At 44.1% G+C, this 24,973-nt stretch overlaps 1 protein-coding gene across 1 annotated transcript in view; it reads right to left on the bottom strand.

The window, feature by feature from the left end:
- The window catches only part of Prkn (parkin RBR E3 ubiquitin protein ligase), a 1,140,372-nt gene that overhangs the window by 183,917 nt on the left and 931,482 nt on the right, over positions 1-24,973 (bottom strand). The window contains exon 9 of the mRNA XM_028772728.1: positions 20,689-20,838. Within this exon, the coding sequence (XP_028628561.1) occupies positions 20,689-20,838 (150 nt within the window). The remainder of the gene's footprint in view (positions 1-20,688; positions 20,839-24,973) is intronic.

Raw genomic sequence — 24,973 nt, 5'->3', positions numbered from 1 at the left:
AAAGAGTTAGTTACCTGTTTGGTCCAACCCAAAAAGTATTATTTCGCCACTCAGTCTTGCTCAGAATTATCCAGGGAAATGTAACTTTATTTTTACACTTATTTATCCATTTTTAAAAAGATTTTGAAGATATATTTGTATTTTATGTGTATAATGTTCTGCCTGTTGTTACTTCAATTTTCTCAAGTGCCTATTTTTAATGATGGTTCTTAAATGCTTTAACCTCCCTTTTAGCCCACCACCCACCAGTGGGAAAGAAAGGATATGGGGAAAGTGGACCTGTTTAGAAAGGTTCTTTGGAGCAACTACCCTCTGTTGTCTGGAAATCAGCAGTTCAGTTCATAGGTTAGCAGTGGTAGCTCGATCCACTCGCAAACACTTCCTGGATACCTCAGCAGTCCAGTTCAGTAGAGTCAGGATAGCAAACAGGAATCAGCAGAGGCCGTACTACCTAGCAGTGACAGCCAGGCCTCAGCCTCAGCATGAGTCAGCAGGAGGGGCCAGGAAGAACCGAGTTCTCAGCTGTGCCTCTCAGCAAATTGAAGATCATTGAAGACTTGAGACCAACAAGAGTTGCACAGCTAGCTTTATAGGCAAGTCTAGTTCAGCCCGGTCTCTATCTACTGAGTCCTGTTTATACCTTCCAAACATCACGTGTCATCCATGGGTCTTGCCCCAGCGTGTGTACCTGTCTCAGCTGACATCATTCTGCCAATCAGCCTGAGTCCACAGAAGCGGCAAGACCTTAGATTTCCAATCTTCTTGTCTCAACCTCCCAATAGTCAGGATTATAGCTATATACCACTAAGTCTAGCCAGTTAGGAGACCTTAGACATAAAACCCCCTTCTATACACTGCCTTTTCTTTGCATGTTTATGCATCTCTCTCTCTCTCTCTCTCTCTCTCTCTCTCTCTCTCTCTCTCTCTCTCTCTCTCTCTCTCTGTGTGTGTGTGTGTGTGTGTGTGTGTGTGTGTGTGTGTACGATGAGGCCATAGGTTGACATTGGGTACATTCTTTGACTGATCTTTGACCGTTCTCTATTTTCTGAGGCAGGCCTCTTACTGAGCCCAGGACTCATAGATTCAGCTAGAACCTTAGCCATCTTGTCCAGGGACCACCACACCCCCATCTCCATGTTTGGGGATTATAAGCAGGTTGCTGCACTCACTTGACTTCTGTGTGTGTGTACTGGGGATCTGAACTCTGGTCCCCATGCTTGTGTGAAAAGCATTTCATCCATGAAAATGTCTGAATGCCATGTTTAATATTGAGAAAATAAGAAGGGATACTTACTGTTTAAGGATTCTAAATGCAAAGCATTTTATTTTTAGGAGAGCAAAAGCAGCCAATTGCGCAGTGTAGCAAAAACTGGCATAAATACTGCTCGCCACATTATCTCTTAAGCAAACGCAAGGGGTTACAGACTCATTCAAGCTCTAAACTAACCTTAAGATAAAATAAACTAACTTTTAAAAGAAAAGAGCGACCGCAGTTTCCCACATCCTGGGTATTTGTTTTAGATGAAGACAATATTGAAGTGAGGAAAAACTAAAATTTTAACCAATTCCCCCCCCAAAAATCCCAACCCAGTATGTGGGAAAGGTACTGGAAGATACCTGTGGTTGGGAAGGGTGTTAGGAGTGTCACATGTTGATTCAAGATCATATTGGTGAGCCTCAGTGTTCTCTTCCATGGTTGCATAAAATTCCTTCAGGTCTAACCTTGACACTTAAGTCCTTCTCTGGTCTCCATGGGAACATGGAGGACCCCATCTCTCTCCCCTTCTTGGCTAGTGGTCCTGTTCCCTGTTCCAAGCTACCCATCGTCTGTTCCATCAGGATACACTGGCTGTGTTTTCTGTAGTCTCCTGGTTTGTACTCTTAACTCTGGCAGAGAGTCTCCTGCCTGAAATATTAGTGACCCCATGGTTGCACAAAATGTGTTCAACCTTCAAGGCCTCAACGAAGTCCCCTTACCCTTCCTCAGTTCCAGTCTTTTCCTCTGTGCAACAACGACCTATATAATGGCTGGTGTGATGGACACATTGGTAGACAGTGAGCATGGGAAAATGGACAGAATGCAACCTTTTGCTAGTCCTACAGGGGACCACAGATGAACGCCGGGGAGCAATATGCATACAATTTGATGCACTTAATATGGACATGTTTAACGTGATATGGGACAAGGCTGAGTAGGTCCTGACTATTCTGGATTCCTGTATGACCTTGTTCGGTAGGATCACATGTTGGCACATGGATATGATATCCCCTGCACATGTGTCCCCTAGTTCGTCTGTTTCTTGTGTACTGTGATCTTGTGGCCATATTGTCCATCTCAGTGCTACACACGCAGGTGACAGGCAATTAATGCAAACAGAATGCATAAATGATTTCACCTGCAAGAGTTCATTTTAAATATAATAAGCGGCACACTAACATTTTCCCCGGTGAATGTTTCTTATTAGAATAGTGTGGTAGCTGAAGACAGCGCAGTTTCCACTGATTGCAGTAGGAGAAGAAAAGAACTCTGAGGATTTCTGTCAGAAATGCAAATCAGATGTGCTGCTATTTCAAGTGTGACAGGAGATGGCACGTGCAATGTGCAACTCCAGAAGCTTTCATCTGGGGCGCACTTGCTTCTACCTGGCTGAACAGAGCATCTGCATGGGAAACGGGGACAGATAGGACAGCAGATGAAGATGTCGGTCCCACTGAAGAATCTTCTAGAACTGTGGTTCTGCTCCCAGTTTATGGTGACACTGGATGCTCCTCTATCTGCACAAATTTCAGAGGGTTACTGAAGAGACACCTTCGTGGGAGGGGCGAGTTCAGCTTTAAGGGTAAGATTAGGAAGCTGGAGGTCTACTGGCTCCTGCCTGAGAGAACAGAAAGTGGAATGTGTATTTATGTGAGGAGAGATAGCATAGGCGTTGCTTAGCAAATGCGCAGTCCTGTTAGAAATGAGAAAGGTGTGACCCCAACCCCCACATACAAGGCTTTCTCCATCTGCATGATGATAATATTACAAAAAAAACCACCTGGAGACTGGAAGGAAGTAGAGAGTATTGAGGACAGAGGACAAACAGACAGAAAATCAATGTGGCCGTGGTGGACATCAGTGCCCACAATGTCCATCTACCCTTTTGTGTTTGGGAAAAATCGCAGCCAGGCACATGACATCTGCATGAGGCCATTTCTGATGTCTTTGGGACCACCCACACAGACATGCAACTGATTTTTCTTCAGTGGGTGCCGGTTTGTGTACTGGGTGGGTGCTATCCATGGGAATCTGCAGGGCTCTGCCCTGGCTGGAGTGGCCAGAGAGGTGCAGCTCTCAGAGGGAAAGCTGGATTGAGGCAGGCTGTGGGCCTTCTTCCATGGCCTCCGCTGCCCTGGAGTGGGTGGCTGGTGGTGGGACAAAGCAGGCAGCTAGGAGTCAAGGTCAGGGCCACCAAACAGGAAGTAGCTGCTTCAGGCTCCAACAGCTTTCAGAGACTAAGCTTTGGGAGAGAATACTCATCCCTGGAGTGTTACAGCTTGATAAAGGAGGCACTCTCAGACGATCTTTGGTGAAATAACTTGTGCACTCTATTCATTGTGGGTAGATTCTTATAAACATTTCGGTTAGGTTGGGGTCTAAAGGCAGATGCTTTCTACTGGCTTGGTCTGAGATGTGAGGGATGACTCATCTGCATGTGGAAAAGCTTCAGGTGTTATCCCTAAGTGACTGATTGTCACAGTTCTCTCCATGGAGTGTCATGGTCACCTATTCCAGGATTGGAACCTAGTCAGGAGTAGATTTAAATGCCTACCATTCTCAATTATGAGAATTGCCAGGGTTCTGGAGTCCACTCCATCTTACCAGGTTTTTTGTCTAATAGCACTGTCCACTGCCCCACAAGTGGGATCTAGTGACATCGTTGACTTCTGGATATGACCTGATTTAAAAGTGGAAGTGTCCGCCTTTCTCTTTGTTCCTAACTGACATGTGGCTTGGCCATGACAGACCAGAAGCTGCCATCTCAGCTTCAGACTCTTAGGGGCCAGAAGTAAAGAAGTTCAGTCTTCTTGAGGCAATAGTGACACATCATGGAAACAGAATGTAGGTCTACAGCCCATTTAGCCAGAGAGGAACAAAGAGAAACTTTCTATATGGCAGTTATAGTAACAATGGACACAAAAATTATTATGGGTCTCAACCTGAAAATGGTTTTGTCTGACACTAAAAGTCTTTGATCAATACCTGTTTCTTTGTAGTTATCCTTAGCAAATGAAGTCTTTAAGAGAAAATAAAGGGGCTGGGGAACAGACTTAATGGCCAAGCATTTGTGTGAGCATGAGGTTGGAAGTGTTGGGACCTGGGATTGATCCCTGGTGCCCATCATAAAAGTCTCAGGTCATGCTACATTCTGTAGTCCCAGCACCAGACGGGCAGAGGCAGACAGAGATCCCTGGGGCCTACTGGCCAAGGAGACAGACAATGTCTCAAAAACAAGGTGTACACAGCCTCTGAGGATTCCACAAACTTGTGCACCTACTTACACAGGAACATACATTTACGGGGGGGGGGGGGTTGTCTGGAGAATGGGAAGCTCCTGTTCAGCTGGCTTAAATGGAGAACACATATACTCTCTCCCATTGCAGGCAGCTCAAACACTGACTTACTCAGACCTGTAATCAAGGACTGAAAGGCCTGGACCTCCTCAAACCCATGGTAGCAATGATCCCAGGGCTAGTACGGCCCTGCAAGGCTACTCAGACTTCCTTTCCCACTTAGGAATGGGGTCAGGGACCAAAAGATGACCACTTGTCAAAAGGGGGCTGGGTGGGGTGATGGATATCTCCAGAGAAGGCAGAGCTTGTCTCCAGCCTGATCTACCCTATCAGTGGCCCAAGACAAGTGAACTTGGTCGGGTTGGGCACCAGGTACTGGGGACCATTTCTACCTAAGAGACGGCCTACATGGGCTGGGAAGGTACGTGAGTGTGTGTGGAGACTTCCTGTTGTTGGTTTCCTTAACTTTCTGGGATTGCTGTGTCTCTGCTGGTGTCTGATTATATATTGATGGCGTTTAAAGTGGTTCTCAGAAAAGTAAAAGCCTCCCCAGCAAGTGGTTTCTTTAAACCATGCTCCTTATGGAAGTTTGGTGCTTTGGGGGAATATTATAGACACTGTCTCTGGTCTCTTTAGAACAACAAGTTGATAACATGCATGGACCCTCAAAACATCAGTTTTGAGACCTTTTTAAGAAAAGAATCTGCTAGTATCCAAGATGTGAAGTGTTTTCCCTTCAGCCCATCGTGGGAAGAGGGTTCCTGGGTCAATACACTCAGGGTAGCAGAGATCTTATCTCTTCAATCCTATCTTTCCACTCCAGCCTTTCTCATTGATTAAATACCTCCTGCACGTCACAGGGGCACAATGCTGCCCACACAAAGGCCTGACAGCCTGTGTTTCCTGAAAGGGTCTTTCAGAGGCTTGCTTTGATTTAGACTTATTTCTTTCCAAGTAACCGCCATCTCCTAAATACAGCCTTTACTGTCATCTCTCTGCGTGTAATGCCGCTTGCGGGGATGGTCTAAGGACTGATAAGTAAATAACCGCCAGCTTCTTGTCTGAGAGGCATCCGTCCAGAGCTCTTTACGTTCTTTAAAGATTCAACAGGTGACATTTCATCTCATGGCCGCACGAGACTGACTCACACAGTGACTGGCTCTGGAGCTTTTTTCTCCTAATAACTCTTCCAAATGATAGGGCCTTGACAGCACACAGGCCTGCTTACACGGAGAAGCATATTTCATATTCATGGAGGTGGGATACAAAACCCCTATCTTGTGATTTGGTGAGGAATTCTTTAGGGAAGAGGACACAGCTCCCCCCTATGGAGGGTAGAGCACTTGCCTAGCATGCGCACTCTGTGGTACTGCAGAAACAGGGCACAGCAATGTGCACTTGTAGTTCCAGGACTTGGGAGACAGGGGTGAGGGTGGGGGTGTCAAAAGTTCAAGGTCATTATACTACATAGCAATTTCAAAACCAGAGACTCTGTCTAAACAAAACAAAACAAAGCCCCCAAATCCCTGAAATCCTTTACGGCTTGTGACATTCTTTCAGAGGAAGATCATCTACGTAGCTACTTACAAGAATAGTTAAGGGAGGCTGTCTGATGACAAGCCTGTCATTTAACACCCGTATCTGAAAAGAACTTGGGAAAAAATTTGGTTGACATCAAATTCCTAGGCTGTCTGTAAGAGTGAGACTATAATCACTATGGCGTTGTAAGGAAGAACTTGTGAGGGGCAAGTCTATCTTCTTCCTAAAGCGTATGGAGGACAGCACGACTTGGAAGAATCCGGCATCCTGGGCCAGCTGCCTTTTCTACAGAGAGAAAGGAGAAAATTGCTTGCTTTGTGGAAGTGCAAGCCCACTTGACAAATGACCTCCCAGAGAGCGTCAGAAGTTGTACCCCCCTCAGACAGCTCCTTCCCTCAAGATTCTTCCCAGTCAGCTCAAGAGCAGGGGGAGATGGGCAGAAGACATTCATTTCTGACTGTGTTTCATCCTCACAGATTTGCAGCCTTATGGGATTTTAAAATATTCTCTTTACAAAACAAGTCTATAAAATGGGCATTAAACAAACAAACAAACAAACAAACAAACGGAACAAAATAACATCTTGCTTTTTAGTCTGTTCAGAATATAAACTTCCATAAAGATGAGCGGGTCGGAGCCTCACACATCTCTGCCAGAGCTGCCTCCCATGCTATCTTCATTCCTGTCTGAGGAACAGTAAACTTTGAGGAACCAGCTGGCAGAGTCCTGGCTCTAGTGAAAAGCAAAGCAAGAGGAAGGCCAGTAGCCACATTGCTGCCGAGGTTTCTGGAGTAGGTCACCAAATCCCAGGGGCCAGTAGCAAGGAGAAAAAACAACAACAAGGGACAAAACTTTGTAAACTTCCAGGAGTCTGAATCGAGCTCTCCCTGTCTGTCAGAATGTCTGCCAGTGTGAGAAAGGCACTCTCCTACGGTTCTGAGTGCTCCTTTAGGTGTGGTAACATACGGAGACTTGTCTCCTCCCAAGCATTGGCACACTGGGTTCTGGGCTCCATGGGAGCCAGTCTCCAGTCTGTGGAAAGGGGAGCTAGATACACAAGACCCAGTAACATAACACTGTGAAGCTGGAGGTTCATACAGGACAGGAGGCTGCAGCAAATGCAGGGCCAACACCAGTAACTTAGTGGGTTTCAGGCCAGCCTGGGCTACAGAGTGAGACCTTGCCTTAAAATTAAAAGTAAAACAATAACAACAACAAAAACAACAAAATAACAGAAGGAATATAATACCTAGAATTCAGACATGTGTAACGTAGCATTGGGACGTATTTTCCTGTAATTTAGGAATTACTTAAACTATTTAAGGATGACATAAAAATATTGAAATTCATTTATGTGCATCCAGCCTCCCAATCCTCCGGATGACATGTTTCATGAAGCTTATTTCGAGAACGTAAATTAAATCTCCCAGCAGACTTCATTCCCATTTTTCTTAACTATGTCATTCAATTAAATTGGTATGACAGGAAGGTGTGCTTGATGCAGATTACAAGCTTGACGGGCTGTTGAGCTGGGCCACCTGCATGCTCTGCTCATGCTGAGAAGAGTGGGCAGGTTGGTGGATGTGGTGTCCATCTCTCAGCCTCTGCCAGTGCAAAGCACATGCTTCGTCCCCACCCCCAATGAAACCCAAAGGAAACACTCTTCCAGGATGGTCGATGGGTCTACCTAATGCAGGTACTTGCCAGGCTGCCTTTGTCTCTCTGTGATTTTCCTTCTCTTTTTAGAACGTACGACAGGCATAACAATTGTATATAGTGTGCTGTTGCAGTGTGATAACTCCATGCATGGGTTGTGTAACAGTCAAGCCAGGGTAGCTAGCCTTTGCATCTCCTGAAACTGACCATTGCTTAGCCTACAAATTCCTTCCTTTCTTTTAGTTCGTTACACAATAGATGATCAGTTATGAACCCCAGTCACTCTGGTGTGCTGTACAACATTGCTTGTATCATTATCATTACTGTCTGTATACAGTGTGTGTATGTGTGTGTGTGTGTTGCACTGGTACCATGGTGTTCAAGTCTTAGAACAACTTCCAGGAGTTGGCTTTCTTCCCTTCTGCTCTGGGTTCTGAGGCTGGAACTCGGGTCAGCAGGCAGGCAAATGCTTCTACCTACTGAGCTATCTCTCAGGCCCCATTGCTTGTATTTTAAACACATAACGTTATTAAGTTCCTTTAGTATATATTTCAGGCGTTTAATTAAGAAAAATTGTAGCTCATAATCTCAGAAACAGTAGTCTTTTATGTTACAATAAAGTAAAAGTATTCTAATTACATGTTTGGAAACCTGCATTAGAGAAGGCTTTAAACTGCAAATAAAAACCTCCTTCTCTCATACCCTTCCCCACCCATACCCAAACAACTGCCTTTAATGGTTAATAATAATAACCCAGATAAGATTTTATAATTCTATGAGGACCAGTTTTATTTTTGACTCTTTTCATTTAATTCTGTGTATTAAAAATTAATCTACATGAAGGGCAGAGGCTGACCTTGTTCATTGTCACAGGGCAAGTCAAACTGTATTTAACCATTGTAGTATTAGTGAAAATTTTATTGTTTCTTAGTCATTATCTATTGGAAAAGAGCGTGATGGAAGATATCCTGTGAGGAGCTAGGGATGTATCTCGGTTGGTAGAGTGCTGGATTCACAAAGCCCTGGGTTCAAAGCTCCAAAGCCTTAAACACAGACATGGTGCCACACACCTGCAACAACAGAATAATTCCGGAGGTAGAGATAGGAAGACTTGTAGATCAAGGTGACGCTCAGTTTCACAGTGAGTTCAATGCTTGCCTGAGATACATAAGACCTTGCCTCAAAGCAAGAACCACATGGCTGTGGAATATTCCTCAGAAAGACCTTGACAAGCCTTTGTGATTCTGTCTGTGAGGTCTAATTACAGCAGGACAGCATTGTTCTTATAGAAGGACCAGAGGTTAGGGCTCTGCCACACAAAGAAGGACTTTGTTTAGGAGGCTGAAACAGGTGGGCCCCAATTCCTTATATTCAAGGCTAGATGATTTCTAGCATTTGATTTCTAAACTCAACTCTGGATGTCGATGCAGTAGATACTTTTTAGGTCTTAGAGGAAAACGAGAGATATCAGTTATTACTGAACTGTCAACCCAGAGAAAGAGGCGAGTAGAGTCAACAGTACAGGTAGGACTCGATGAGTTCTCAGAGTGGCAAATGACTAGATCGACCCATATGGGGTCCCTGCACCAATGCAGAGGCAGGAGACTTAACATATTAAGTCAAGATTGTTATTTGTGAAAAAGTGTTTTAGGCAGATTGATACTGAACTCGGGACTTAAAGAGATCCTGATTTTTTTTTTTTTTGAGCCTTGTTTCATTTTTATTTCATAAAATCCTTTAAAGTATTTCTTTGTAAACTATCAAAATAACTTCCATAATAATAAGAATTCTTTGAGACTTGTCATTCTTGTAGAATTTAAAGCAAACGACTTCTTAAAATCCTTATGAAGCCACAGTTTGAATTTTGCCACTTAAATAACATTGAACTATTTGTGTTCTTTTTAAAAATTTAATTAAAATTTCTTTTTTACTCATTCACTTTACATCCCACTCACTGACCCCTCCCGGTCACCCCCTTCCACAATCCTTTCCCCATCCCCTCTTTTCTTCTCCCCTGAGTGGGTGTCCCCCCAACCCCCCAGGTATACCCCCCCCCACCCTGGCACTTGATTTTTAAATCACTGACGAGAGACTAAAAGTCAGAGTTTCTGCCTAAATTTGTATCCAGGGTGAAAAAGAAGTTAAAGGGTAACAAAGAAATGTTACATGATACCACGTGTGCAACCTATTGTGGGGCAGTATTTGGTCATATGAAGAATCTGACACGCAGTAACACTATGGGAGAACCTCAAAAATACTGCTGCCAAGACAAACAAGCAGGGTGCAGTAGTGACCCAGCTGATAGGAAGGACCCAGACGGGAGTAATCCACAGAGCCGGAAATGAGGAGCGCGGTTTGATAAGCTTCCGTCTTGGATGAAGAGACATTGGCGCAGAGAGCTGCGGTGCCTGGATAAGGCTGTGAATGTTGTCAGTTCTATCAGCTTGAGCATTTGTGTGATTAAAATGGAAAAAATTGCCATCTGTATTTACCACATCTCTATTTACCATGGTAATGACTCTGTTACCTGTGGGTGTGGGATACGGAGTGGAGTGTGAGAAGCAGAGTGGAATGAAGGAACAAGAATGAGCAACAGGAGGCCATTTTCCAGAGCTGTGGGGCGGAGGGGGGGTGGAGGCGGGGGGCGGGGCAAGCAATTTGATGCAGAGGAAGCATGATGGAGGAGATGGGCTAAATAGGCAGGAGGGAAGCTCCCTAGGGGGCTGGTGTCTTGGAGAGAGCAGAATGAAACACAGGGCAGGAGAAAAGCATGGGAGAACATAGAGTGCCTGTAGGGCTCCTACCAACAGAAGACAAAGGATTTAGGATAAGGGCCTAACATATATGCAGCATACTAAACAGGAATGCAGCTGCCTGTGTCCCAAAGAATCATCAACAACCTCTGGGCTGGAAAGGGGAGAGAGGCTAGGGCTCAGAATGCTGGGGCTGGAGGAGGACTCAGACCCACATCTCTCTGGATCGTTTCCAGCTGGTTGGCCTCAAGCTATAGCTGTGTGACCTTTCTTCTTACTGTGCAGAGGCGTTTTGTTCAAATATAAAAATAAAACCAAATCTCTAAATTCAACCGTCCCTTTGTGATGGTCATTAGTACCGGACACAGTGTTTTATGAGATATATCTCCACCGTGAGAAAATATTCCGGCTCCCTGCAACTTATCCTATGAAAAGTTGGAATATGCCATTCATTTAATAAGACTCTTTGACCATGAGTTGTAATTCACCACACACAGTCAATTTATGAAAATGCATCTTATCTTCCAGAATTGATCTTAAACCCATTAAATATGTCTATAACAGTTTTAGAATTAATAGGATTTTTACTATAGAAATGGACTCTCAGAAATGCAATTGAGCCCCGAGCCAGGCCCAGCGACAAGCTTTCATGACTAGTATAACTCTACCACTCATTACAACAGCTTCTCTTTGCAGCAGATAGAAGCTATCACAGAGACCCACATCTGGTCATAGTGCTGAGAGGTGACTATAGCGTGCTGAACCCCACATGGGACAGCTATAACATTAACTTGACACCCAGGGCATCATGACTGATGCAGGCATAGGGAATTCAACAGGTGGAGGAGAAGGGGGTTGGTTGCAAGTGTCTTCTGGGTATGATGAGCATGGTAGACCCATGAACTCTTCGTGACCATGGTGGCTTGACCAAGACCCACGAGTCAAGAGCCCAGCATGGGTGGTAGAAAGGCTCTCTAGTTGAGGAGTTATAGGTTGTCAATAACTTTGAGGGAGGGACAGTTTTCTTCAGTGACAATTCTTCCGATAGACTGAGTATGCCTCAGTGGTCACCACTACATCCATATGGCCAACACTAATTAGATTCAATAGGTCTCTACTTGTGCGTGCACGTGCACACACATGTACTTAGTTACGTACGTATGTACACATGCATGCATGCACACATGTATGCATGCATGCGTGCGTGAGTGCGAGCATGCAACAATAAAATCATAAGAGAACGTAAATTAGAGAAGGGGATGTGAGGGAGGCACTTGGAAAGGTGGGAGGAGGTGGCAGATACGATTAAGATGCATTGTATGCATATGAAATGCTGAAGAAAGAGTACTAAAAATACATGTGAGACAAACATAGCATATGATTTGAAAATCATTTATCCATTCTCCGCTAAGAGGAACACACTCGGGCCTGCTGGCTTTGAGGCCGAGATCTCGAAAGCTCATTATAGCCAGTGGTATGCTACTTAGCACTTAGCATAAAACCAAGAAGGGAACAATTCGAATCTCAAGTTGTTTTCGTGAAATACCTGTCTTGGAAAACGCAGCGCACAAAAGGCCGTTCCTGGGCTGTGGAACGGAGAAGACACACTCCCAGCATTCCACTGCCTCAGGAAACTGCAAGCTCGCACACCAGAAACTTATAATTCTACAGAATGGAAAGTTCTCTGCTCCAGTTTGCCTGCTAATCATGTGACCATCCATCTATCTATTACTCCATTTCCAGTCAAGAAAGGAAAACAAAATGGAATCACCTTGGTTCTGGGAACACTTAAGGTAGAGAGGGAGTGCCTCGGTTGGAGCAGGTTTCAGAATGTGGGCCAGGCTGGCTTTGATCTCTGTCCATATCTGAAGATGGCCTTGGACTTCCAAGAGTTGAGATTACAGATGTGGACTGTCACCTCTGCCTCTAGGTGCTTCTGGTGCCGAACTCAAGGTTTCTTGCATGCTGGTCAAACATTCTGCCAACCGGGCTACAGTCCCAGCTAAGAGGAGCTTTGGAGTGAGGGCTAAGAGTTCCCAGAGACACTAACAGCAATGAACTGTGTGGTGTGTCCCCTCCACCAAACACACCCAGAGGCTGAGGCTGGACCCGGCCTGGAACTTACCTAACAGTCTGACTGTAACGGAAACCAGTAACACCACCCAACAAATGATGTAGTGGCCTGCTCCTCTCCTGGTTTAAACGTTAAACACAGAGACCTCTTTGGCTCGGGCCCGTGTTCTCCACTTTGCATTCCTAGCAGGCTCCAAAGAGAAGTAACATTTCTTTTGCTTTCCACCTGGCTGACTTTATTTTCCATCTGCACTGGTACTATAATCCTGTCCCTTATTTCCTCACCCCAGCCCCAAGAACCCATGTTGCAAAAAGTCTTTGGTTTGCAAAATGCACCACCCCCATGTCCCTGTGTAGTTCAAGTTGCTTGGAACTCTGGTAAAAATGCTTTGCCTCCTGAGTGCTTGGGATTTGGTGCCCACGGCACTAGGCCTGGCTTGCTCTGTATTCTTGTACTCCAGATTTCTCTTGGTAAATACAACTGCAGAGATCAGAGTATTTTGACTCAAACAACGGGAAGCTTTAGGGTTGCGATGCTACCTCCTGGGATGGGTATCCCCACCGTTCTCCAGCAGAACAAGAATAGGCTGTGTCTACCTGGCCCATGTGACCACTAAGCACTCAGAATGGGGCTACTGTAAGGAACTGACCTATGGATTGTATTGAATTTGGATGTAAGTAGCAGCATATGTGCATGTTGAACAGCAAAACCCTAGAGAGAGGGCAGAGCACCGACAAATAAAGTCACAAATTCAGTAGTGTTCCGTGGAAGTGTATTCTGCACTGCTCTGCGCTCTCTATGTCGCTCATGACTCGAGACCAGGGGTCTTCCGTCAGTTTGTGACTACGATGACTTCCGCATACAGAGAGCTGGGGCTTAACATTTTAAAAGGATAAAATTATTTCATACTTGTGTTAGCTTTTTGTTGCTGTGATGAAATGCATGATAAAGAAATGTACAATGGAAGAACGGGTTTCTGTTTGTTTGTTTGTTTGTTTAGGCTTACTGTGTTGGGGGCTTCCTATCCATAGTCACATGATTACATACGTCACTTCTGCGCCCTGAGTGGAGAAAAGCAGCTTACGTCAAGGCAGGGAAAGAGAAGGAAGAGGGTTGCCTAGGAACAAGCTATTATTTTAAAAAAGATGGCTCAAGGGACTTTCTTCCTGCTACCAGTCTCTCCTTCCAATGCCCCCATTCAGCTACGATGTGGTTCCTTCTTTGCTACCCATCCTACCCAGCCACCCCATCACTCTGACAGCAACCCTAGCTGGGGGCCACGCCTTTAGCAAGGAGCTTCTCAGAAGATAGTTCATATCCAAACAGAATAATACTTCCCCTTATTTAAACAAAAACTGACTAGAGACAAGTAGGATGGCCAGATCTGTGCTGGATTATAAAGCACACACTTCAAATCGCAGAACAGCGTCTTTCGAGGAACATTCGTCAATTGACAAAACACTTTGCAGAGGAATGGTATGCGGGAACTTGCTTGTATACGTGCGAAAGGCTTCTTTAATTAAAATAAATACTCTCCAAAGCTTTCTATCTTTGCATTCCAAGCTGTCTCGCAGGCAGAAAGTCTAGCAAGACTTATTTCCAATCTGCAAATGAGCCAGTCTTGGAGTTGAAATTAGATTTTTGGACACATGTCAAATAAACAAGGAATGCATATTTTTTTGACATTTCCTAGCATTGATTTTCTTTCATAAATGCTTTTTGATGAGAAACGCTTTATAGATTAAAAATTAACATATCAACCTTGGCATGGTTCTACTTGGGGCATGTTTGCAGGTTCAGACACTCATGGCAAAAGCTATGGTATGGCAGAGCCTGGAGGTTTTGTGCTCACTGTGTCTATTTCATCATCCTGACGAATGCTCATCTGGTCTGGTGTCTCCTTGAATACATCATGGTGCAAGCCACATCCATGTGGAGTCTAGATTTTAATTCCAGTTCTTTAAGAAAGAACAAACCCATTATAGTTGACAAAATATTTCATTATAATTTATGTATTTTCATAAAAATAAACCAACATCTCCTTAGAGAGCAGCAAAGGAAGCCAGGCACGGTGGGACATGCCTGTGGTTCTGGTGAGGGCTTCCTTGGCTACCTATTGAGTTGAACCTGGGATATAGAAGAGCCTGTTGTACAATCTGAGCTAAAAACAAATTGAAGGAAGAACAAAGAGGATCGTTCCCCTCCTCCTCACATCAGTGAACGCCGAATGCCTGTTGTCTTTTCATTGCTAAACTCAGTGTATTGATAAAGGGCTCTATATCCTATTGACAAATTTGAGTTTTAATTTAATTAAAACTTAAATCTTTGCATCGTCACTGACCCCTTCTCTAAACAAAGACTGAAGATAAGGGTCAGACTCTGACCTCACTAAAATCCCCAATAAGTTCGAAGTCAACATTTTTTTTCGCCACAGACACACCATAACCATACTCTCCATGTAGCTGTGAATCTAGGTCGATGCGGTGTTTACAACTTGGAGCTTAAAGGAAGGCAGCACTGCTTTAGAGGATTCAGGAGGAGCCTGTGTTGATGAGGGACCAAGGCACATGCCACAGTGTCCCCCTCTAACCCAGCTCTTTGCCACGCAGCCACTATCTGTTAAAGAAAGGGGTGACTGTTGAGGGCCTAAAGAAATTCCTTCTCATTTCCTTAGCAGAATATGGTTTTAAGAGAAGGAGAGATGGCTCAGTGGTTAAGAGTCTTCCAGAGGACCTGGGTTCAAATCCCACTACCCACATGGCAGATCACAGCTGTCTGTACCTCCAGTTCTAGGGGATCCAACACCTTCATCCATACCTACATGCAGGCAAAACACCAATACACATGAAATGAAAATACATTTATAAAAAAGAATATGGTATTAAAGGTCTCTTATTCTTGTTTGTTTGTTTTATTTTTTTTTGGTTGAAGTTAAATCGTGTCCCTGGATTTCTAATTTAAAACAGAAAATTATTCATTCAAATTCAGTTATTATAAAAAAAAGTCTCTCAGATATACTTCAGTCCAAGATAGCACCAACTAGGACAAACATATTTGGTTTCTCGGGGACACAGAGGTTTGACTATCACAGATCCCTCCATTCCAGGGCAGTAACTATGGTGGGTTTTTTTTTTTTTTGGCTGCTATTTTCCAGTATTAAACATGTCAACATTTTGCACAGGAGTCATAAAAGTTAGTGAGGTAGTTCTGATGCATTGTGAGAAGGCCGCAGGGAAGAACAACCCATCACAGACATTCCTCAGGAAATCAATTAATGCCTTTATGAGCCATAGTCCAAATATGATCAAAGGCTTAGTTCAGAATGGGGATCAGGTTATTAGATTCATATGTGTGTATACACACACACACACACACACACACACACACACACTTTCTTGAGTCCTGGTCATATATAAATACTCTCTGCTCCCCAGAAACTAAAACCTCAATGCTCTCAGAAGTAAGAGAGTGCTCCCAAGGGTAAGAGATGTCATAAGCCAGCGTGCAGAAGCTTGCTGCCTGGCGGCCGGTGGAACCTTTGATAGGTGATTTCTGTAGTCCTTCCACATTTCTGGTGGACTTTCTGTGGATCTCTGCACAGGGCATTAAATCCTAGGCGTGCTATTAAGTCACCCTGTTATAAAAGTGTGTGAAGGCACTTACTTTCTGAACACATCTCTGTGAGGCTAGAGAAGCAATTCTAAAACAGATCGACGAGTGGGAAACAATTTCAGTTTATTCCTGTAGCTTCTGCAATATTTGGGCCACTCCCTCATCCATTCGCTGTATGCAGCCTCAAACACATGACTTTACCATGAAGAAGAATGTAGACTCAGGGCAGGAATACGGAGCGGGATAATCAGTACAAAATTTCAACTCAAATCCTAGGAGGTGGTACCTTCTCTCGAATCATTCTGTACTCCAGCAATGAATCAGCCCCGACCATCACAGATCTGCCAGGCTACTGCCAGATGGATCTCGACCATCACAAAAAACCTAATAGCGTCTTAGGTGACGCTCACTGCATCTTGGCATCTGGTGAACTCAGTGACAGAAAGGCAGAAAGGGTCAAGGGATCTCCAATGGACATGTATATGTGCTTGAGCAAGGTCCTAAATACTAATCTTAGATTCTGTGTTGGAGAAGCCCAACTTAAGCAAAACACAGGAGTCTACTTTCTTCAGATGGAAACGGCTGCACCTTGCTGCTAAGATTGTAGTCTACTATGTCCAGACATCGTTCCTGAACTCAACACAAAATGGAGGACTCCCTTTTCTTAGTGGGATTTCCTCTTCTCTGTCTCATCTGGGGAGACTGACCCATACTCTACCTGAAGGATGTCACATAATTCCTGGGGAATTACAGGTTCAGCATCCTGAAATGCCTCTTCACAGAAATGAGGACTCCCCAGTATGGTAAGCCCCAGTCAATGAAGTCTTCACCCTAAGAAGAACCCTTCCCACTCGCCAAGGTTCATGTATATAGTCCTGGTTCACCCTGAGGTAAGTGTATGCATACAAGCACAACCCGAATAAAGCTACGTGTGCAAACTAAGATCATCTCAGAGAGTTGTCTTATTGAAGATCTTTGGAGAAGGTCTTCATCAAGAGAGCTGTAACACTAATATCCTCAAAGAAGTGCCCCTACCGCCTGTACTCACTCTTGAGAGGGAGGAAATTGACAACATGGAACCACAGCTGAACCCCAACATGCATACCACAGAGAACTATACACAGTAGTAGTCATGGACACACATAGGTCCAGGCACACACTGGCAGTCACATGACTAGCTGATTAGCACCATTGCTAATCTGGAGCTCAATGTACAGGGGGCGTGGCTGTGAAAAGGAGGCTGTGTCATACTGTCATACACCCCTGCTTAGTTTGCAAGTTCCATGTCTTGAACCACAGTACAAACAAGTGACATAACTTCCAAGAGTCAGTCAGGAAAAGTAACTTCTTCAAGACTTAAAGGGTCTAGGATGCAGATCTCTGTTATAGATAGGGCAGATTCTAGATGACGGTATGAAGGAGTGGGCCAAATGAATGCTCTCTAAGCAATCTTTCTTGAATGTCAGGCCTTATAGGTAAGTGTTCAATAAATTTTGATGAAGGCTTTGGTGATTATCTTAGTCACTGTTTATTGCTGTGAAGAGACAGGCATCTTGACCAAGACAACTTATAAATGAAAGCATTTAAACTTGGGGGCTTGCTTACAGTTTCAGAGGGTGAGTCTATGACCATCATAGTGGGGAGTGTGGTGGCAGACAGGCAGGCAGGCAGGCAGGCAGGCAGGCAGGCAGACAGGCAGGCAGGCAGACAGGCAGGCAGGCAGGCAGGCAGACAGGCAGGCAGGCAGGCAGGCAGGCAGACAGGCATGGTGCTGGAGCAATAGTTCAGAGCTTATAGCTGATACGAAAGCAGCAGACAGAGAGTGAGAGACTGGGTCTGTTTTGGGCTTTTGAAACTTCAAAATTCACCCCCAGTGACACATTTCCACCAACAAGGCCAGACCTTCTAATCTTTCTCAAACAGTTCCACCAGCTGGGGACTAAAATCTCAAATACATGAGCCTCTGGGGACCATTCTCCTTCAAACCACCACAATAACCTATTAAATATACCTGTACTTACTGCACACCAAATGCCATTTTAGCTAATCTATGCTTTTGTTATTTAGAATCCACAATAGTCTTATATTGGCTGCCGTGACATCGGCTGTTCTGGAGGAAGAAGACTGGAAGAGAGGGTTTATGAGGATTACTAGTTGGCAGGCCAGCCGTTGCAGTCAAGATGCCAACCTAAGCTCCTGTCCAGGTGTTGTGAAATCTTCAGTATTTCAACTGGGTTAATGTCCTTTTGTGAAACTTGGGGATCTGAAGCAAAGGGTGAAGATGAGGTCAATTTGTGTCTGCCGAGGAGCTAAAGGTATGGGAACCAATGGAAGCTGGGAGAGAATAGAAAGACTACAGTGGGAAGGAGAGGGGGAGGGGAGGGAAGAGGGGGAGGGGAGGGAAGAGGGGGAAGAGAAGGGGAACGGAGGGAGAGCTCATTTTATTTTTGTTCTCTTTTCAACTTCAAATTGAAAGTGGCAAGTGAGAGTTTAAAATGCACTCACAGACTCTTTGCTAGTTTCTTTCATGCTAAGGTCTAGTTCTTCACCCTTTCAGGGTAGCGACTCCTGACTTTAGAAGCTCTGGGACATGATAAATGTCCTAAGAAATGAGGAAATGTGGGGCTGTTTGTTACAGGACACCAGCTAATGAACACAGCCCAACAATTCTACTCCCACAAACACAAACGGAACAAGTCAAATTAAAACAAAGATTCATATTACCCAGATTTCCAAAGGACAAAGGGATACATAAATATAGCCACCCCCCTTGAGGTCAAGTTTGTTCCCAAACTCACATAACCCAAAGGCATTGAAACCATTCAAACAACGTCTAAAGCAAATTCCTGACCCAGGAAGATGGTTCAGTGGGCACTTGGCACCAAGTCCCTGACTCTGAGTGTGACCCCCAGGATCCACACCAAGTCTGTGACTCTGAGTGTGACCCTCGGGATCCACACCAAGTCCCTGACTCTGAGTGTGACCCCCCCCAGGATCCACACAGTCAGAGGAGAGAACTGACTCTCACAAGCTATCCTCAGATTTTCACCTCCAAATTAAATAAATTTATTAAATTTTTTGTAAAGTAATTTCTCAGGATTTGTAGGCTACTCATGATGCTACACTGTATTTTTTTTAAATTGAACCCAAATACACAAATATCACATGAATGTTTCCAAAATACAAAACGACTTAAAACCTTCAAAGTCCTCATAGGAATGTAAGAAACAGAGTAAAAACCAGGCCAAAGAAATCATCTGCCTTATGAAGTAATATTAAAACACAGCTTTATAGACAGAAGCATTAGGGTAACAGCAGACAGATGTATGAAATTATCCATCAGTCTAAAATGACTGGAATGCACTCGCAGAGAAAGTATTTGACAGGATTCTGATCCCTAACTGTGGCAGCCATCCTTAGGCCATCCACGGTCAATGTGGACTACACGGGTGTCTGGTGGAGACCAAGGCTGGGCCTGGGGCTTGACCTACACGGCTTTTGAGGACATCAAACTTACCTGAGTCCTACATTCGCACCAATTATGATTATTAACCCAGAGGCAACTTTTGTTTGTTTGTTTGTTTTCCTTTTTTAGGCATCGCTGCATCTTGCTATTTCAACTCTTACTTCCTTTACTGCTCAACACTGGCTTTGTGAGGTGCATCACAGGACACACAGCAAGCCTCGCTAGAACAACAGACACTAACGTATGAAGGAGAGACTTAACCAAGAGTTTGGACTGGGCGCTAAGACTTGGCTAATTGGACCCTCCTCCAGAAAGCTCCTCACAAATCCGCAATTCTAGATGACGCGTTTCCCATCAAAGATCAACAGCATTTTGTAAAACTGCACACGTTTCCTACCCAGCCTGCTTGAGATTTAATATAAGCATTAGTAGCCATCTGTCACCTGAACCTCTAATTTAGTGAGGGTTTGGGGACTGGCACAAACTTCCCCTTGATGGACAGAGGTGTGTGTGTGTGTGTGATCTGATCAGTGTGTCTGTTCTGACCTCTCAGAACATCTTTCCTTCCTCTTCCTTCTTCACTAACAGGCATCATCAACTTTGTATATGTCATTTCAAAGTGCTTTTGAGTTTTCCCGTACTAATCATTCTATTTCCTAAAACACTGAGGTGAAACAACTAAACAACCTGGGTGGGAACCTCGGTTCCTTCTCCACTTTTACTCTGAAGGTCCCCGCCCCGCATCAACTGAACATGGCAAGGGAAGTGTGAAGGTTCTGCTGTGGGGGTTAAGTGCATCTTAAAATAAACACCCCAGTAAACAGAGAGCAGACTATCCCAGCACAACTCCTCCTTCCAAAATAATTACAGTTTCATAGGTCAACTTGTACACAGGAATGAAGAAAAACACAAACTGTTTTTCTGTAATGAATTCAAATATGTCTGAGCCTGAAAGGAAAATACAAGCAGTCTTAGCATATGTACAGAAGCAAGGTGCCCACCACCAAGCACCACTGGATGTGGTCAGTACTCACCCCGCAGCCCAGGCTGTTGCCCCCTTCACAGGAGACTTTCCTCTGGCCCTGTTCAGGCAGTAGCCCAGCTCCGCAGCCAGGTCGGGGGCATAACACACCCCCCATCTGCAGCACGCATTCCTCGGCACCATACTGCTGGTACCTATTGTACTGGAAGAAGCGAAAGGCAAGGTAAGCTTCGCATGGTGACCCAGAGCAGTCTCAGATGCAGTCTTCTTTCTGCCTGAGGCTCCCAGTTGAAGGACTCTGGGATTGTGTTCTCAATTTGGTTTAGGAACGGACACACATTTGGGGGTGGGAGTGTATGGTAGTGGGGGATTTGAGGATGAGAATATGGGGGCAAAGGTGTGACCCAGCACAGAAAAACTCAAAACCAACATGAATTAGTTCATAGCCAGGCATGGTGCCAAATGCCTATAATCCCAGCACTTGGGAGGTAGAAGAAGCCCACCTGCCTAGGGACTGCACCCCTCACAGTGGGCTAGGCTTTCTTATATCAATTAGAAATTTTAAAAAACACCCCATAGACATGTCCACAGGCCAGCGTGATAGAGGTAACTCCTCAACTGAGGTTCCTTCTTCTTAGGTAACTCTGGTTCATGTCAAGTTGACAAAAACTAAGCAGCGCTCTGTGCTTCTGGAATGTCGTACTCCTGACTTCTTGTCTGAGCTCAGGTCCCCGTAGTGGTGCCCTTGGCCCATGGAGGAAACCTGGAATTCCATGGGAACACGGCACTTCTAAGTTCTGACATTATTGGATGATTTTGGCTTCTAAACTTGGGTCACTCAAATGGATTTGCTAAGTTATTCACTGATTTATGCAGCTTCTGCAGAGAGTCCACCCTGTATCCATCAGACACTCCCGAGAGTCCAATTTGAGGATGGAGCACTGGAGAAAGCCAGGAGTCCTGTCCTCATCTATGAGATGATCACACCAAACGCTGAAAGATGAACATGAACAGCATTGTGAGGGGCCATGAGTGAGGGGAATAATAACGAAGGATGGGACCAGCTCTCAGGGAAGACAGTCATCACACGAATAAACAGTGTTTGGGGAAAGCCTTACAGACAAGGCACACTTCAGTAGATTTCTGAAGGAGACGTGAAAGTAAGCCGGTAGCTCCCCAGGGAAGGAGTTCTGCAGCTAGAACAGCAGATGGTCCAAAGGTCCTGAGGCCATATATACTTGGCTGGTTTGAGCAGTGCTTCTAAGTGCAGTGGGATTGACATTGAGTGAGTCAGGAAATAGGAGAGACAGTCAAGGCAGAAGGTTCACGGGGCTCCTGGATGTTTGGGTCCCTGATGGCTATTGTAAGAACTCTGACTGTTTCTCTAAAAGATACCAGGAGCCTTGGAGAGCTCTGAGCAGAGGATTGGTATGACTTGACTGATGTTTTAAAGGCATCTGTTTGACGGATATACTCAAAATAGACTCTAAAGGGCACAGGGGATGCAGGAAGCAGAGATGCTTGCCTGAGCTCTCTTTGGCAGTCACTGTGAATGCTGACGGCAGCCTGGACCAGGGCTGTGGTGCGGAGGTGGGATCAGTGGCTGAAACTGGACATACAGAAAGGTAGAAACAATAGAACTTCCAGGCAAATTAGACAAAGAGGAGTCAAGTTTGAATGTCATACATTTCCGTTAGAAGGTGGGGAGGGAGGGAATATACTGGAATGAGGTATAGATGTGTGTGTGTGTGTGTGTGTGTGTGTGTGTGTGATATGGGAGTACAAAAAAAGAAGTCATTACTTCTGTCACACCTATGTTCAATTCCAACATTCTGACACCTGATATACAAGTACCTGGGAATGTTACAGAGTCCACTGAATGGCTTAGTTAATTTTGAAGGTGTAGGTTGTGGATACCAATGTAAAGTTCTCCTCCATTCTCTCACTTTTCTGGTCCCACGGAAACAAGGCAGGAGACCTGGAACTTCTTTATGTACATGCTAATGATCTCTACACACAATGGTATACACATACAATGTGTATCCTCAATGACACAGTCTAAGGTCTCATATTATGAGCACATTATCATTGGAGATGGCTTCCTGGGAAAATATAAGCTATGTAGTTATTAATGTAGGAAATGAGGCATTTCATTGAGTGATTAGATGATTTATATAATTGAAAGACAATATATTTTCTATTTCTCTCTACCCACCTATATATACAATTAGAAATTTACAACCAAGCTATCTCTGTGCTCGAGATAGAGCCTCATACTGGGGTCCATGCTGGCCTTGACCTTGAGGTAGCTCTCCTGCCTTGGCTTTTCAAGTGCCGGGGCTCCAGGTACAGTTAACCCCCCAGTTTTCTCACTCATGTTTTAAACTAGACATCCTTTTTCCCTTTCCCCTTTTCTGCTACACAGATTTCTTCTTAGTGCGGGGCTTTGTCTTGAGAAGAAAATTTGGCTGGTTAGATTTTTTTGGTTAGTCTCTTTGAAGTGATTTTTATTCAGATTCCCTATATCCATGATCTATCTATCTATCTATCTATCTGTCTGTCTGTCTGTCTGTCTGTCTGTCTGTCTGTCTGTCTATCTATCTATCTATCTATCTATCTATGGGTAAAAGTCAGGAGTAAGTTTAGGTCTAAGTATCTGTACTGTGAACCTCGAATAATGACTTCCCAACAGTTTGTATACACTGTAAGAATAGAATGCGTCAGTAGACTTTAACTATTAAGTTTCAATAATTAATCCAAGAATTCTAATAAAATAGTAGCAATGGATATTAATAACAGTGATTCAGGTGTCTTTATCTATACAAATAAGTTTCAAGATAATTGTTCTTAATTGGGGGTGCAGTTTACAGGTAGAGCACTTACCTAGCATGCAAAATGGCCTGGGTTTCCTTCTCATCCCAACAACAACAAATATGCACATACACATACCACAAATCCACAAATGCACACACATCATACATACCCCCCCCCACACACACAAAGCAACTGGTGATCTTATCATCTGACCACTGCTTATCAGCTCTTTAATTTACTCAAAGAGTCTCACTACTCTGATCCTGGGACAAAGGCTTTTTTTTTTTTTTAGGCAGATGTTAACCTATAGACAAATGTATAGATGTTAACCTATAGACAAAGGCTGACAGCAGATCAGAGTCTCAGAGCCTTCATTCACAAATGCCAGTGCTGTGCACAAAGCTATGCTATTCATTCTCTGCATCAGCTAAAACTGTGACTGTTATTTTACTTCTGATAAACTCAAGAGCACTGGATACACAGTTTGTTTTCTGAGGGAAGACAAATACTTCAACATACGCCTATGATTTCCAGAGATTAAAAATCACATGAGAATTTGAATGTGCCAATTGAAAGCATATGTGTGTTTGTGTGTTTGTGTGTGTATGTAAATGTGTGCATTGTTGCATGCATAGAGAAGCCAGATGGCATTGGATGCCTTGCAATATCAGGCCTCATTTTATTTGCTTGACACAGGGTCTCTTAAGGAACTTGGAGCTGTCCAGGTCGGCTAGGATGCTTGACCTGGAGCCCTATTTATCTTCTGGTCTCCTTCCCTATATCCCTTGTGTTACTGGTACTTCTAGCCAGTAACCAGAACTCAGGGTTTAAGTGGATTCTAAGAATCTGAACTCTACATTTTGTTCAACAAGTACTCTTACCCATTGAAACATCTCCCAGCCCCGCCCACCCCCCCCCACACACACACACACACACACACACACACACACACACACACACACACTTATGAGATTTGTAAGAAAAACTTTTGACCTAAAACTAACAATGTGATAGTATTTGAAGAAAGCTTAATGCCCTAAGGAAATAATTTAGGCATGTAATTAGCAAACAGCCTTGTTTAGTTTCTTTTCAAGATATGACCCATATTTCCACAGATTCCGTTTAGATTCTTACAGGCATGACAAACAGATTTTATTGAGAGCACACCACTCTAAGCTTCATGAAGAGTATAGACAGGGTGCTAAGTAGAGCAGAATATCTATGCTCACCTCGGTGTAAAATTTATGGAATTGTGGTAGGTAATTGATAAATGGGTTCCAAATGCCCAAACCAGCTGTTTCTTTAATGCTCCTTGCATTTTTTCCATGGGGGGTATTTTTACTTTCCAACCTTGGAGATCACTTTATAAACAGACCTAATTTGGAGAATGTGATTACATGATAACATAGACCAGGCCTAAGAAAATCAAAGCAAGTAATTAGACACAAATAACTTACTGTTTGCCTTTGGAATACATGTTCTCTCTCTCTCTCTCTCTCTCTCTCTCTCTCTCTCTCTCTCTC

Source organism: Grammomys surdaster, unplaced genomic scaffold, assembly GCF_004785775.1.
Source record: "Grammomys surdaster isolate TR1022 unplaced genomic scaffold, NIH_TR_1.0 218, whole genome shotgun sequence".
Classification (NCBI taxonomy): Eukaryota; Metazoa; Chordata; class Mammalia; order Rodentia; family Muridae; genus Grammomys; species Grammomys surdaster.
The sequence above is the reverse complement of the archived record's forward strand: the minus strand, read 5'-3'. Positions and strand labels throughout refer to the sequence as shown.